General features: G+C 45.4%; 1 protein-coding gene across 1 annotated transcript; it reads left to right on the forward strand.

The window, feature by feature from the left end:
* Positions 1-362: 362 nt before the first annotated feature.
* C19H1orf54 (chromosome 19 C1orf54 homolog) lies at positions 363-11687 on the forward strand. Its single transcript, XM_049765989.1, has 6 exons — positions 363-450; positions 3650-3733; positions 6279-6334; positions 6813-6938; positions 10341-10442; positions 11453-11687. Exons 1-5 carry the CDS (start codon positions 363-365, stop codon positions 10437-10439), a joined length of 453 nt encoding a protein of 150 aa, XP_049621946.1. The 3' UTR covers positions 10440-10442; positions 11453-11687.
* Positions 11688-12033: the final 346 nt, after the last annotated feature.

Consider the following 12033-nt stretch of genomic DNA (forward strand, 5'->3'; position numbering starts at 1 on the left):
TTGTTTTGTTTTGTTTTGTTTATGTTTGGGGGCCACTCTCAGTGGCACTCAGGGGTGACTTCTGGCTCTGTGCTCAGAATGCACTCCTGGCATGCTCAGTGGGCCACATGGGATACCGGGAATCAAACCCCAAATCACAGTGTGCAAGGCAAATGCCCTACCCACTGTGCTGTCTCTCAGCCCCAGGGCCTGCGATTCTTTTTGTTTTGTTTTGTTTTTTTGTTTTTGGGTCATACCGGCAGCGCTCAGGGGTTCCTCCTGGCTCTATGCTCAGAAATCACTCCTGGCAGGCTCAGGGGACATATGGGACGCCGGGATTCAAACCATCATCCTTATGCATGCAAGGCAAATGCCCAACCTCCATGCCACCTCTCCGGCCCCAAGGCCTGCAGTTCTTGATCCAAGCTGGCCACAGCCATGTTTTTAAGTCTGGAAAGGAAGCCAATACATGTAGGCAGGAAGTAGCTTAGAAATCAGCACTTGCCTTACATTTGTGAGGCCTGGGTTCAATTACAGTCTGCGAAGAAGAAGAAGAAGAAGAAGAAGAAGAAGAAGAAGAAGAAGAAGAAGAAGAAGAAGAAGAAGAAGAAGAAGAAGAAGAAGAAGAAGAAGAAGAAGAAGAAGAAGAAGAAGAAGAAGAAGGAGAAGAAGGAGAAGAAAAAGAAGGAGGAGGAGGAGGAGGAGAAGGAGAAGGAGAAGAAGAAGAAGAAGAAGAAGAAGAAGAAGAAGAAGAAGAAGAAGAAGAAGAAGAAGAAGAAGAAGAAGAAGAAGAAGAAGAAGAAGAAGAAGAAGAAAAGAACCTAAAGCAGGGACTAAAGTGATAGTACAGCATATAGGGCACTTGCTTTGCACACAGCTGACCCAAAACCCCATATTGTCCCCTGTGATCCAGGGGACTCAAAGTGATCTCTGAACACAGAGACAGGAATAAATCCTGAGCACAGCTGGGTTGACTCAAAAGCAAAAAACCAACCAAAAAACAAAAAGAACCTAATGCAAATAGATCTTGTTCTTCAATTTTAAGAAAGTGACTATTGGGGTGGAGAGATAGTGATATGGTGTTTGCCTTGCATGCAGCAGACCTGAATTTAATCCCCAGCATCTCATATGGTCCCCTGTGTTGTATTACATAAATAACGATGAACACTGCCAGGAATAATTCCTGAGTGCAGATCCAGAGGTAAACCCTGAGCGCTGCTGGATGTAACCCTCTCAAAAGGAAAGTGATTCTTAACTTCTTCATTCTGGGTTTTTCCCTAGTTAGCAGTAAATCAGAAACTATAACCCAGGAGGCTGGAGCAATAGCACAGTGGGTAGGGTATTTGCTTGCACTTGGCCGACCCACATTTGATCTTTGGCATTCCATATGATCCCCTGAGCCTGCCAGGAGTGATTTCTTTTTTTTTTTTTTTTTTTTTTTTTTTGGTTTTTGGGTCACACCTGGCAGTGCTCAGGGGTTATTCCTGGCTCCAGGCTCAGAAATTGCTCCTGGCAGGCACAGGGGACCATATGGGGCGCCGGGATTCAAACCGATGACCTCCTGCATGAAAGGCAAACGCCTTACCTCCATGCTATCTCTCCGGCCCCCGACCAGCCAGGAGTGATTTCTAAGCACAGAGTCAGGAGTAACCCTGAGAGCCGCTGGGTGTGCCCCCCAAAAAAAGAAAAAACAAAAGTATAACCCAAATCCTAAAACAGACCAGTAACAGTACAGTTCTACAATAATTGCCTTGCACATGGCCAACCTGGGTTTGAGCCACACCATCCTATATGGTCTCTAAGTCCTCCTAAAGTAATTCTTCAACCCAGAGCCAAGAGTAACTCCTGAGCACTGTGGTCCCAAAACAAAGCAATAAAACATAAGGGTGTTAGTTATCTGTGAGAGACAATAATAAGGATAGAGTTTTCAAAAATACAGTACAGGTGCCAGGAGATAATACCAGGGTTAGATAGGGATTGATACAGAAAAGTCTTGCATACAACAAACCCTGGTTCTATACCTATCACTCTATATGGTTCCCTGAACACCTCCAGGAGTGAATCCTGAACAGAGAGCCAGAGTAAACTGTAAGTACTCCCAGACATGTCCTCCCCTCCTGGACACTACTGTCTGAGACACAGTGCCTACCAGATTTGGGATTTGGTTTTTGTTTTGGGGGCCATACTCCTGGTTTTGCACTCAGAAATTACTTCTTCTTTTTTTTTTTTTTTTTTTTTTTTGGTTTTTGGGCCACACCCAGCGATGCTCAGGGGTTACTCCTGGCTGTCTGCTCAGAAATAGCTCCTGGCAGGCACGGGGGACCATATGGGACACCGGGATTCGAACCAACCACCTTAGGTCCTGGATCGGCTGCTTGCAAGGCAAACACCGCTGTGCTATCTCTCCGGGCCCTAGAAATTACTTCTGGCTGCTTGGAGGACCATGTGGAATGCCAGGGACCTAACCTGGGCCAGTCAACCACATGCAAAGCAAATGCCCTATCTGCTGTGCTCAGCCCAAGAAAAAAATTTTGGTTTTGGTTTTTGGGTGATACCAGCAGCACTCAGGAGTTACTCCATCTCTGCACTCAAAAGTTGCTCCTGGAAGGCTCAGGGGACCCTATGGGATTCCGGGTTTCAAACCGGGGTCCGTCTTGTGTGTGCCACATGCAAGGCAAATGCCTTACCGCTGTGCTATCGCTCTGGCCCCAATCTTTTTTGTTTGCTTGTTTGCTTTTTAATTTAGTTGTGGGTTCTGCCAGGCTGTACTCAGGAGTTACTCCTGGCAGAACTTAGGGACCTGATAGGGTGTTGGGGATCAAACTCAAGTGAGTTGCATGCCAAGCAAGTGCCTTAAATGCTGCAGTATTGCTCCAGTCCACATTTGGAGTTGTTCGGTTGGAAAAATTTTTTTGGGGGGGGAGCACACTCCTAGAATGCTCAGGGGATCATATGAGATGTTGAGGATTGCCTTCACACAAGGCAAATATTCTATCTGCTATACTGTAATAGCTCTGGACCCAGATATGATGTTCTTGTTTTGTTTTGGGTCACATTTGGCACTGCTCAGGAGTTACTCCTGGCTCTACACTCAGAAGTCGCTCCTGGCAGGCTTGGGGGACAATATGGGATGCTGAGAATTGAACCACTGTCCATCCTGGGTTAGCCGCGTGCAAGGCAAATGCCCTACTCTGTGTTATTCCTCTGGCCCCTACTACTTATGTTTAGTACCCCTTTAACATAAATCATAAACAGAACCCTATTTTGTTGTTTTATTCGGTTTTGGGGTCACACCAGGCAGCGCTCAGGGGTTCCTCCTGGCTCTACATTGAGAAATCGCTCCTGGCAGGCCCAGGCGGCCATATGGGATGCCGGGATTCGAACCACTGACCTTCTGCATGCAAGGCAAATGTCTTACCTCCATGCTATCTCTCCGGCCCAGAAACCCATTTTTTGTTCTGAAAACTAGAAGAGCATCAAGTAATAGGCCTCATTAAAGTCATGGAGCCCAGAAAACAGAAAGAATTAGAGGTGTCAAGGTAGGGGAACGGATGGTATAGCACTTGAAGGGAAGAGGAGAGAGGAAATGACAGAGCGGATCTATCTCGGGTATGTTTCTGTCGCAAAGGAGTTTCAAATGCTCCTTGACCTTCAGTTCTGGTTTCCATAGGGGAAGAATACGAGGATGAGGAAGTGCTGGATGAGGAAGAGTATTATCAGATTGCTTATTATTACACAGTCACCCCTATTTATGGTGAGTATGAGGAATACTAAGTTCTCAGATTCTATTTCTTTGTGTTTTTTTTGGACCGCACCGGTGATGCTCAGGCTGTGTGTTTAGAAATCGCTCCTGGCAAGCTCAGGGGACCATAGGGATGCCAGGGATCGAACCACAGTTTGTCCTAGGTCAGATGAGTGCAAGGCAAGCACCCTACCACTGCGCCACCGCTGCGGCCCCCAGATTCTATTTTTTAAGCAAGTTCCTTCCTTCCTTCCTTCCTTCCTTCCTTCCTTCCTTCCTCCCTCCCTCCCTCCCTCCTTTCCTTCCTTCCTCCTTCCTTCCTTTTCCTCCCTTCCTTCTTTCCGCCATTCCTTCCTTCTTTCCTTCCTCCCTCCCTCCCTCCCTCTCTATGGAGTGATTCCCTAAAGTCAGGAGTAAGCCCTGAAACTGGTAAGTGTGCCCCCCTAAAATATTGTGAATTATTGTAGCTAGAAGATTAAAAATATAAATGCATTCTTTCATTTTTTTTGTGTGTGTGTGTGGTTTTTGGGTCACACCCGGCGGTGCTCAGGGGTTATTCCTGGCTCCATGCTCAGAAATTGCTCCTGGCAGGCATGGGGGACCATATAGGACGGCGGGATTCAAACCGATGACCTTCTGCATGAAAGGCAAACGCCTTACCTCCATACTATCTCTCCAGCCCCGCATTCTTTCATTTTTTTCCTTTCTCTATGCCTGGAATTGAAGGTCTCAAACATACAAAAAAGTAGGCATCCTTTCAGTGAGCTACAACCCCAGCCCAAATGCCTACTTTTTTGTTTTGCCTTTCTTTCTTTTTTTTTTTTTTTTTTTTTTGGTTTTTGGGTCACACCTAGCAGTGCTCAGGGGTTCCTCCTGGCTCCACGCTCAGAAATCGCTCCTGGCAGGCTCAGGGGACCATATGGGATGCTGGGATTCAAACCACTGTTCTTCTGCATGCAAGGCAAACACCCTACCTCCATGCTATCTCTCCAGCCCCTTGTTTTGCTTTTTTGTTTTGTTTTGTCTTGCTTTGTTTTTAGGTCACACCCAATTGTCCTCTGGGCTTATTTCTGGCTCTGTGTTCAGGGATCACTCCTGGTGGGTTTTGGGGACTATAAGAAATGCTAGGAATCAAAAGACTGGTCAGCCATGAGCAAGGCAAGTGCCCTTTCTGCTGTATTAGTACTCCAGCCCTGCAAATGCATACATTTCTAACATTAAAGTCCATAAAGTAAAAAATAAGTAATTAAAATTTAAAAGTGCCAGAAAGGACCAGAGAAATAGTACAGGGGGTAAGATGCTTGCTTTGGTTATGGCCAACCTAGATTTTGTTTGTTTGTTTGTTTGTTTGGGTCAGACCCGCAGCACTCAGGGTTACTCCTGGCTCTACACTCAAAAATCACTCTCGGTAGGCTCAGGAACCATTTGGGATTCAAACCACCATACTTCTGCATGCAAGGCAAATGCCTTACCTCCATGCTATCTCCCCGGCCCTCCAACCTAGATTTTTTTTTTTTTTTTTGGATTTTGGGTCACACCCGGCAGTGCTCTGGGGCTACCTACTCTGGCTCTATGCTCAGAAATCACCCCCAGCAAGCTCGGGGGACCATATGGGATGCCGGGATTCGAACCACTATCCTTTGCAGGCAAGGCAAATGCCTTACCGCTGTGCTATCTCTCTGGTCCCCCAATTTAGATTTTATCCCTGGCACCACATATAGCCCTGAGTACAATCCAGGAGTGATTTCTGAATGTAACTGTAGAGCCCATAAAACAGAAGAAATTTAATAAAAAGATGTAAATGAAAGTTCTAGAGAGGAGGGCCAGAGTATTGGGTAGGGCATTTGCCTTGTATGAGGCCGACCTAGGTTCAATCCCCAGCATCCCATATGGTTCCCTGAGCACTACCCAGTTTAAAGTAATTGCTAAATGCAGAGGCAGGAGTAGCCCCTGAGCTTCACTGGGTGTGTCCGCAAAACCAAACAAACTAATAAAAAAGTTTCACAGAGACAGTGCTGAATGCACAATTTGTAGGCAGAAGCCACAGGTTTGATCAGTGGCACTACCAGGATCATTCTCGAGCACAAAGCTAGGAGTAGGCCCTGAGATCCAGAAAACAAAAACAAAAACAGTTATAATTAGATTATATCTGTATTTTTTTACAACTGGAGTCAGTTCAAGTGTTCTGAGAAATTTTCTTTTTTTTTTTTTAGTTTTGTTTAGTTTGGGGGCCACACCTGGCTCTACATTTAGCAACTACTCCTGGTGGGGCTCAGAAACTATACGAGATGCTGGGATTCTGGGAATCAAATCTGGGTTGATCACGTAAAGGAAAGCACCCTTCCTCTGACCCATTGTGAATGTTTTCTTTCCTCATTTCTAAGCCTTTTTTTGCCTTTTTTTTTGTTTGTTTGTTTTTGGTTTGGGGCCACACCTGGCTGCGCTCAGGTGATACTACTGGTTCTTTGCTCAGAAATCACTCCTGGGAAGTTTGGGGACCATATAGGATGAATACTGTTCCTCCCCTCCTTTCTTACTATGTGATTCTTCTTTACAGATGACTTCGGAAATTTCACTGTTGATTACTCCATGTTTGAGTCAGAAGACAGGCTGGTGAGTGGCTGGGACCGACACCATGCAAAGGAGACCTGGGGCAGGGGGGTGGGGGCTAGAGATAGCTCCAAGAGCCAGAGTACATGCTTCGCAGGAGGGAAGCCCAGGTTTATTTTCTATTAGCATGTGAATCTCTGAGCACTGCTGCTTGTGGCCTCTCCCCCCACCACTCCAATATGGGCAATGTTAGAAAGTAAACTATGTGAGGAATAAAAATGAGGTAGGTGAGGGGCTGGAGAGATATAGCACAGCACGTAGGGTGCTTGTCTTGTATGTTGCTAATACAGATTAATCCCAGCATTTCATATGGTTCCCTGAGCCTACCAGAAGTGATTCCTGAGTGCAGAGCCAGGTGGTAACCCTGTGCACAAACTGCATGATCCCTAAAAACAAAAGAGAGCTCTAAATATAGAATCTAGAAGAAATGTTGAATGGAAACGGCAATAACTCTTCTTCCTAATAATTGTCTGGAGGACAGAACCAGTTGGACAAAGTAGTGACGGAAGCACAACCATCAGAGACATTAGAGACAACTATCACTTATGGAACAGAACAAGAAGACCATCATAAGGCTGTAACAACAGCACCGATGCCAGTGGAACCAGTGAGTTGAATGTGGATGAGTGGGAAAGGGTGAACATTAGTTTTACCTTGTATAGAGCCCCAACTCCTACAAGGTAGAGGGAAGACTAGAATACTACTTAATGGGGTCACCAAATGCTAGCAGTTTAATGCAAATGTTCATCTCCACATAGCCATTCTTTCACTGAGACTTAATGCCAACCCCACCAATCCATAGACAGAAAACTGGAAAGATTCCTTGCAGTTGTATCTATTTATTTATTATTTATTTATTTGGGGGGTCATACCCAGTGGCACTCAGGGGTTACTCCTGGAATGAACTGCATTTAGAAATTGTTCCTGGGGCCGGGTAGGTGGCGCTGGAGGTAAGGTGTCTGCCTTGCAAGCGCTAGCCAAGGAAGGACCACGGTTCGATCCCCCGGCGTCCCATATGGTCCCCCCAAGCCAGGGGCGACTTCTGAGCACATAGCCAGGAGTAACCCCTGAGCGTCAAACGGGTGTGGCCCAAAAACCAAAAAAAAAAAAAAAAAAAAAAAAAAAGAAATTGTTCCTGGCAGGCTTGGGGGAACATATGGGATGCTGGGAATCAAACCACCATCAGTCCAAGTTTGGCCTTGCAAGGCAAATGCCCTACTGCTGTGCTATCTCTCCTGCCGTGATTCCTTGCAATTTTATTTTACTTTTAGTACTTACCTATGCCTAAAGCTGCTAAGGATGCGAATGCTGAAAAAATAAATGTATAATTTTTTTGTCCTCAAAATTAAAAAAAAAAACTATGTTTGGGGGTCTATATAGAGTACAGCAGGTAGGACATTTGTGTTGCACAAAGCTAACCTGAGTTTGATCCCGAAATCTTATATAGTCCCCTGAGCCAGCGGGTATAATTCCTGGGCACAGAGCCAGAAATAAACCGTGAACATCACTGGATGTGGCCCAAAAACCAAAGTATAAATGTTAAAAGTATGAAACATTTAGAATAAAAACTGTCTGCAAGAAGGACGGTGGTTTGAATACTGGCATCCCATATGGTCCCCTGAGCCTGCCAGGAACAATTTCTGAGCGTAGAGCCAGGAGTAACCCCCTGAGCACTGCCAGGTGTGACCCAAAAACCAAAAAAAACAAACAAACAACCAAAAACTGTCTGCAAGACTGCTTGAGAAACATTTGAAAGAATATTCCAGCTTTTAAAAATATTAAAAAAACAAGAATATTCCAGTTTTTATTTGGAAGAGTTCTGATAGGATGAAAGCAGTGCAGAGGAAGAGGAAGAACAGCTATTCCAAGAGCGGAAGCATGGCACAGGCAAGTAGGATAGGACAAACTTGACATGCTAAAGCAGTCGGGTGTGACCGCAGGAGGGCACCAGGAAGGAACAGTTGGAAATCCAGGCAAAAATATACAAGACTCCTAATAGATATTTGGTAATTTCACATAGGAAAACAGGGTCAAAAGAGTCTGAATTACAAACAACAACAACAACAACAGCAGCAGCAACAACAACAAAAAAGAGTCTGAATTGTTGGGGTCAGAGTACAGTGGGTAAAGCATTTGCCTTGCATGTAGCTTTCCAGGGTTTCATCCCCAGCACTGCATATGGTCCCTGGAGAACTGCCAAGAGTAATTTCTTTTTTTCTTTTTTTTGTTTTTGTTTTTTTGTTTTTTGGGCCACACCCGGCGGTGCTCAGGGTTTACTCCTGGCTGTCTGCTCAGAAATAGCTCCTGGCAGGCACAGGGGATCATATGGAACACCGGGATTTGAACCAACCACCTTTGGTCCTGGATTGGCTGCTTGCAAGGCAAACGCTGCTGTGGTATCTCTCCGGGCCCAAGAGTAATTTCTTTTGTTTGTTTGTTTGTTTGTTTGTTTGGGCCATACCCGGCGGTGCTCAGGGGTCCCTCCTGGCTGTCTGCTCAGAAATAGCTCCTGGCAGGCACGGGGGACCATATGGGACACCGGGATTCGAATCAACCACCTTTGGTCCTGGATCGGCTGCTTGCAAGGCAAACATCACTGTGCTATCTCTCCGGGCCCGCCAAGAGTAATTTCTGAGTGCAGAGCCAGGAGTAAGCCTCGAGCATCACCGGGTGTTTGCCTTTCATGCAGAAGGACGGTGGTTCGAATTCCAGCATCCCATATGGTCACCTGTGCCTGCCAGGGGTGATTTCTGATCACAGAGCCAGGAGTAACCCCCACCAGGTGTGACCTAAAAACAAAAAAGGACGGATTGGGTAGCAAGTCATCAAATTTGCATCACAGGGTCTAGCAGAGAAAGTTTAATGTTATCAGTCCAAAGCCAGGGAGGAGTCATTGGCAATTCCAAAGAAAGTCATTTGAAATGTGTAGTTGGAACAAAAGCTAGGTTGTTATGGAGTTAGGGGAGTAAGAGAGTACCATTTGGGATTTGGCAATCATTTGAGAAGTTAATGGGAAAAAAATACCTCTAGAAAAAGCAACCATAACAAAGCAAGGCATGGACACAGCTGGACATGGGTAGGAGGGGTCAGTAGGAGTGGAAAGCTGAAAGTTTATAAAGATACTTACTTTTATTTTATTTATTTATGGGTTTTTTGTTTTTTTTTTGGTCACACCCGGCAGCGCTTAGAGGCTACTCTTGGCTCTACGCTCAGAAATTGCTCCTGGCAGGCTTGGGGGACTATATGGGATGCCGAGATTCGAACCACCGTCCTGCATGCAAGGCAAACGCCCTACCTCCATGCTATCTCTCTGGCCCCAAAGATACTTATTTTAAAGCATATGGTAATCTGGGGCTGAAGCCATTAATACTGCAGGTAGGGTACTTGCCTTGCATGCAGCCAAACCAGATTTGATCTCCAGCATCCCATATGGTTCCCAGAGCACCACCAGGAGTAATTCCTGAGTGCAGAGCCAGGAATGACCCCTGAGCACCACTGTGCGTGGCCCAAAAACCAAATACATAAAAATTAAAAATAAATAAAGTTGGGTTGAGAGGTAGCACAGCAGTAGGACATTTGCCTTGTACACAGCCAATTCAGCACAGACAGTGGTTTGAATCCTGGCATTCCACATGGTCCCGAGACTGTCAGTAGCGATTTCTGAATGCAGAGCCAGAAGTAACTCCTGAGCATCATCAGGTGTGACCCAAAAACCAAAAACAACATAAAATTAGAAAAAAAAAGTCTATAGTTATCTCTCTAGGGCTTGATCAATCATCTCTTCCCTGTGGTGTCTAGGGCACCACTTACCAGTAGCAACAAAAAATACATGTTGTTGCACTGCCTCAGAGTGCTAGAGCTAGAAAAAACTAGATAGAGCTTTCTCTGCACTCAGAGAGAAAAGAGTGAGGGGTTGGTGTACGAGATGGCTCTCTTTCGGGAAGTGGAGGCATATAGGTACAGTAGGGAGGATGACAGTGTCATACAAGGGGGCATGTCTATATTTCAGCAAACTCCAGGTGTGACAGATGCTGTGCCTGGTCTTCAGAGTCCTGCTCCTCTTCTTCTGTCCTGGGCCCTCCTGCAGGGGATGCTGTATTTCATATAGAAGGTAAGAGCAGGCTGTCGGGCCTGCATGAGTGGTAGTGATAGTACCTAGCTATTGTTTCCCACTGGGTCAATTTCCAATGCTTAAAGACATTTCCCTTTATTTACTAATTTTCAAAAAGATTTCCAGGATGGGGGCTGCATGATAGTACAGCAGATTAGTGTTTGCCTTGCATATAGCCTATCTGGGTGAACCTGGAGTAAGCCCTGAATCTGGTGTGGCCTAAAAACAAACCAAAAGATTTCAGAGCCTGGCAGGCTAGGGGGACCATATGTGATACCAGGAATCGAACCGGGGTCATCCTGTGTTGGTGCATGCAAGGCAAACCCCCTACTGCTGTGCTATACTCAGGCTCCAAGTTTTGGTAACCAGGTTTTTGCAACGAGTTGTTTTGTTTTTCTGGCTTGGAAGCATTTTAAGGAATAGATAAAATGGAAAATTAACAGTGTCAGGTTTTCAAGGCAGCCAGTGAGTCAAAGATGATACCAACCTGGCTGTAATGGAGGCATGGCAGGTGCCAGAGAACAAAATGGGTGTTGCCAACAAGCAGGCCAAGTCCTGAGGCAAAGTTCAAAGGCTGAGGTATTGGAAGTTCCTTACTGTCGGAGAGGAAGAATGATAAAGTAAGAAGAGAACTCCACCTGAGAGGGAAGGAATCATCATTAAGATTCCAAGATATCAGGACAGAGGGATAGCACAGCAGATAAAGTGCTTGCCTGGCACGCAGCCAACTTGGGGCAAATCCATGTTCAATCCCTGGCATCCCATATGGTCCCCCAAGTCTGCCAAGAGTGATTTATGAACGCAGAGCTAGGAGTTACCCTAGAGCCATAAGGTGTGATCCAAACCCCCCTCCCCAAAAATAAATCCCAAGCTATGCAGAGAAATAACAGAATGGAATAGGAGGGGAGAGGGAACATCTCTGAGATAGGATGGGGAGAATGAAGTGGAGCCCATGGGTGGCACCAGGGCTTCATGGTCCCTGACTCTCATTTTTGTTTCTTTTTTTTTAGGAGACCAGGCTGCTACCACTCTTTAGGTGGGAAGAATAAATGAAAGAATAAAATACCCTTTGGGTTTATAGAAACAGTACAGGAGTTAACATGCTTACCTTATTTGGGGCCAATCCTAGCTTGAATCCCTGACACTGCATATGGTCCCCCAAACACCACCGGAGCACAGAGGTAGGAGAAAGCCTCAAGCACCACCAAAACCCCAAAAGTAAATAAATGCTTCCTCTCTCTTTCATCATTTGTGTCAGTTCTAAAGGCATCCAAGAAAATACAAAGCTATGGGGATGGAAAAGACAGATCAGAAAGTTAAATGGGTGTTAATGGTATTAGAGAGAATGAATAGGTTGTAAATCAACAGAAAATTTGGAAAGCATAGACAATAACTATCAAAATAAATTTATTCACAGTTCATCATTCCCTCTAATTTAGTTTTGTTCTGTTTTGTTGGAGGCCACAACCAGCAGTGCTCAGAACTTAGTCCTAGTACTGAGTGTCTGGAGAGAGTTGAAATTCATGTAGTGCATAATTTCTCTTAAATTTGTGGTTTCCGGGTCGGGAGAGATAGCATGGAGGTAAGGTGT

The sequence above is a fragment of the Suncus etruscus genome, chromosome 19, assembly GCF_024139225.1.
Source record: "Suncus etruscus isolate mSunEtr1 chromosome 19, mSunEtr1.pri.cur, whole genome shotgun sequence".
In the NCBI taxonomy this organism is placed as follows: Eukaryota; Metazoa; Chordata; class Mammalia; order Eulipotyphla; family Soricidae; genus Suncus; species Suncus etruscus.

Coding starts and splice junctions, on each gene's coding strand:
- C19H1orf54 (XM_049765989.1), top strand. CDS start 363: ATGCCACCTCTCCGGCCCCAAGGCCTGCAGTTCTTGATCCAAGCTGGC. Junction 3,734..6,278: donor CACAGTCACCCCTATTTATG/GTGAGTATGAGG, acceptor TCTTCTTTACAG/ATGACTTCGGAAATTTCACT. Junction 6,939..10,340: donor CACCGATGCCAGTGGAACCA/GTGAGTTGAATG, acceptor TCTATATTTCAG/CAAACTCCAGGTGTGACAGA.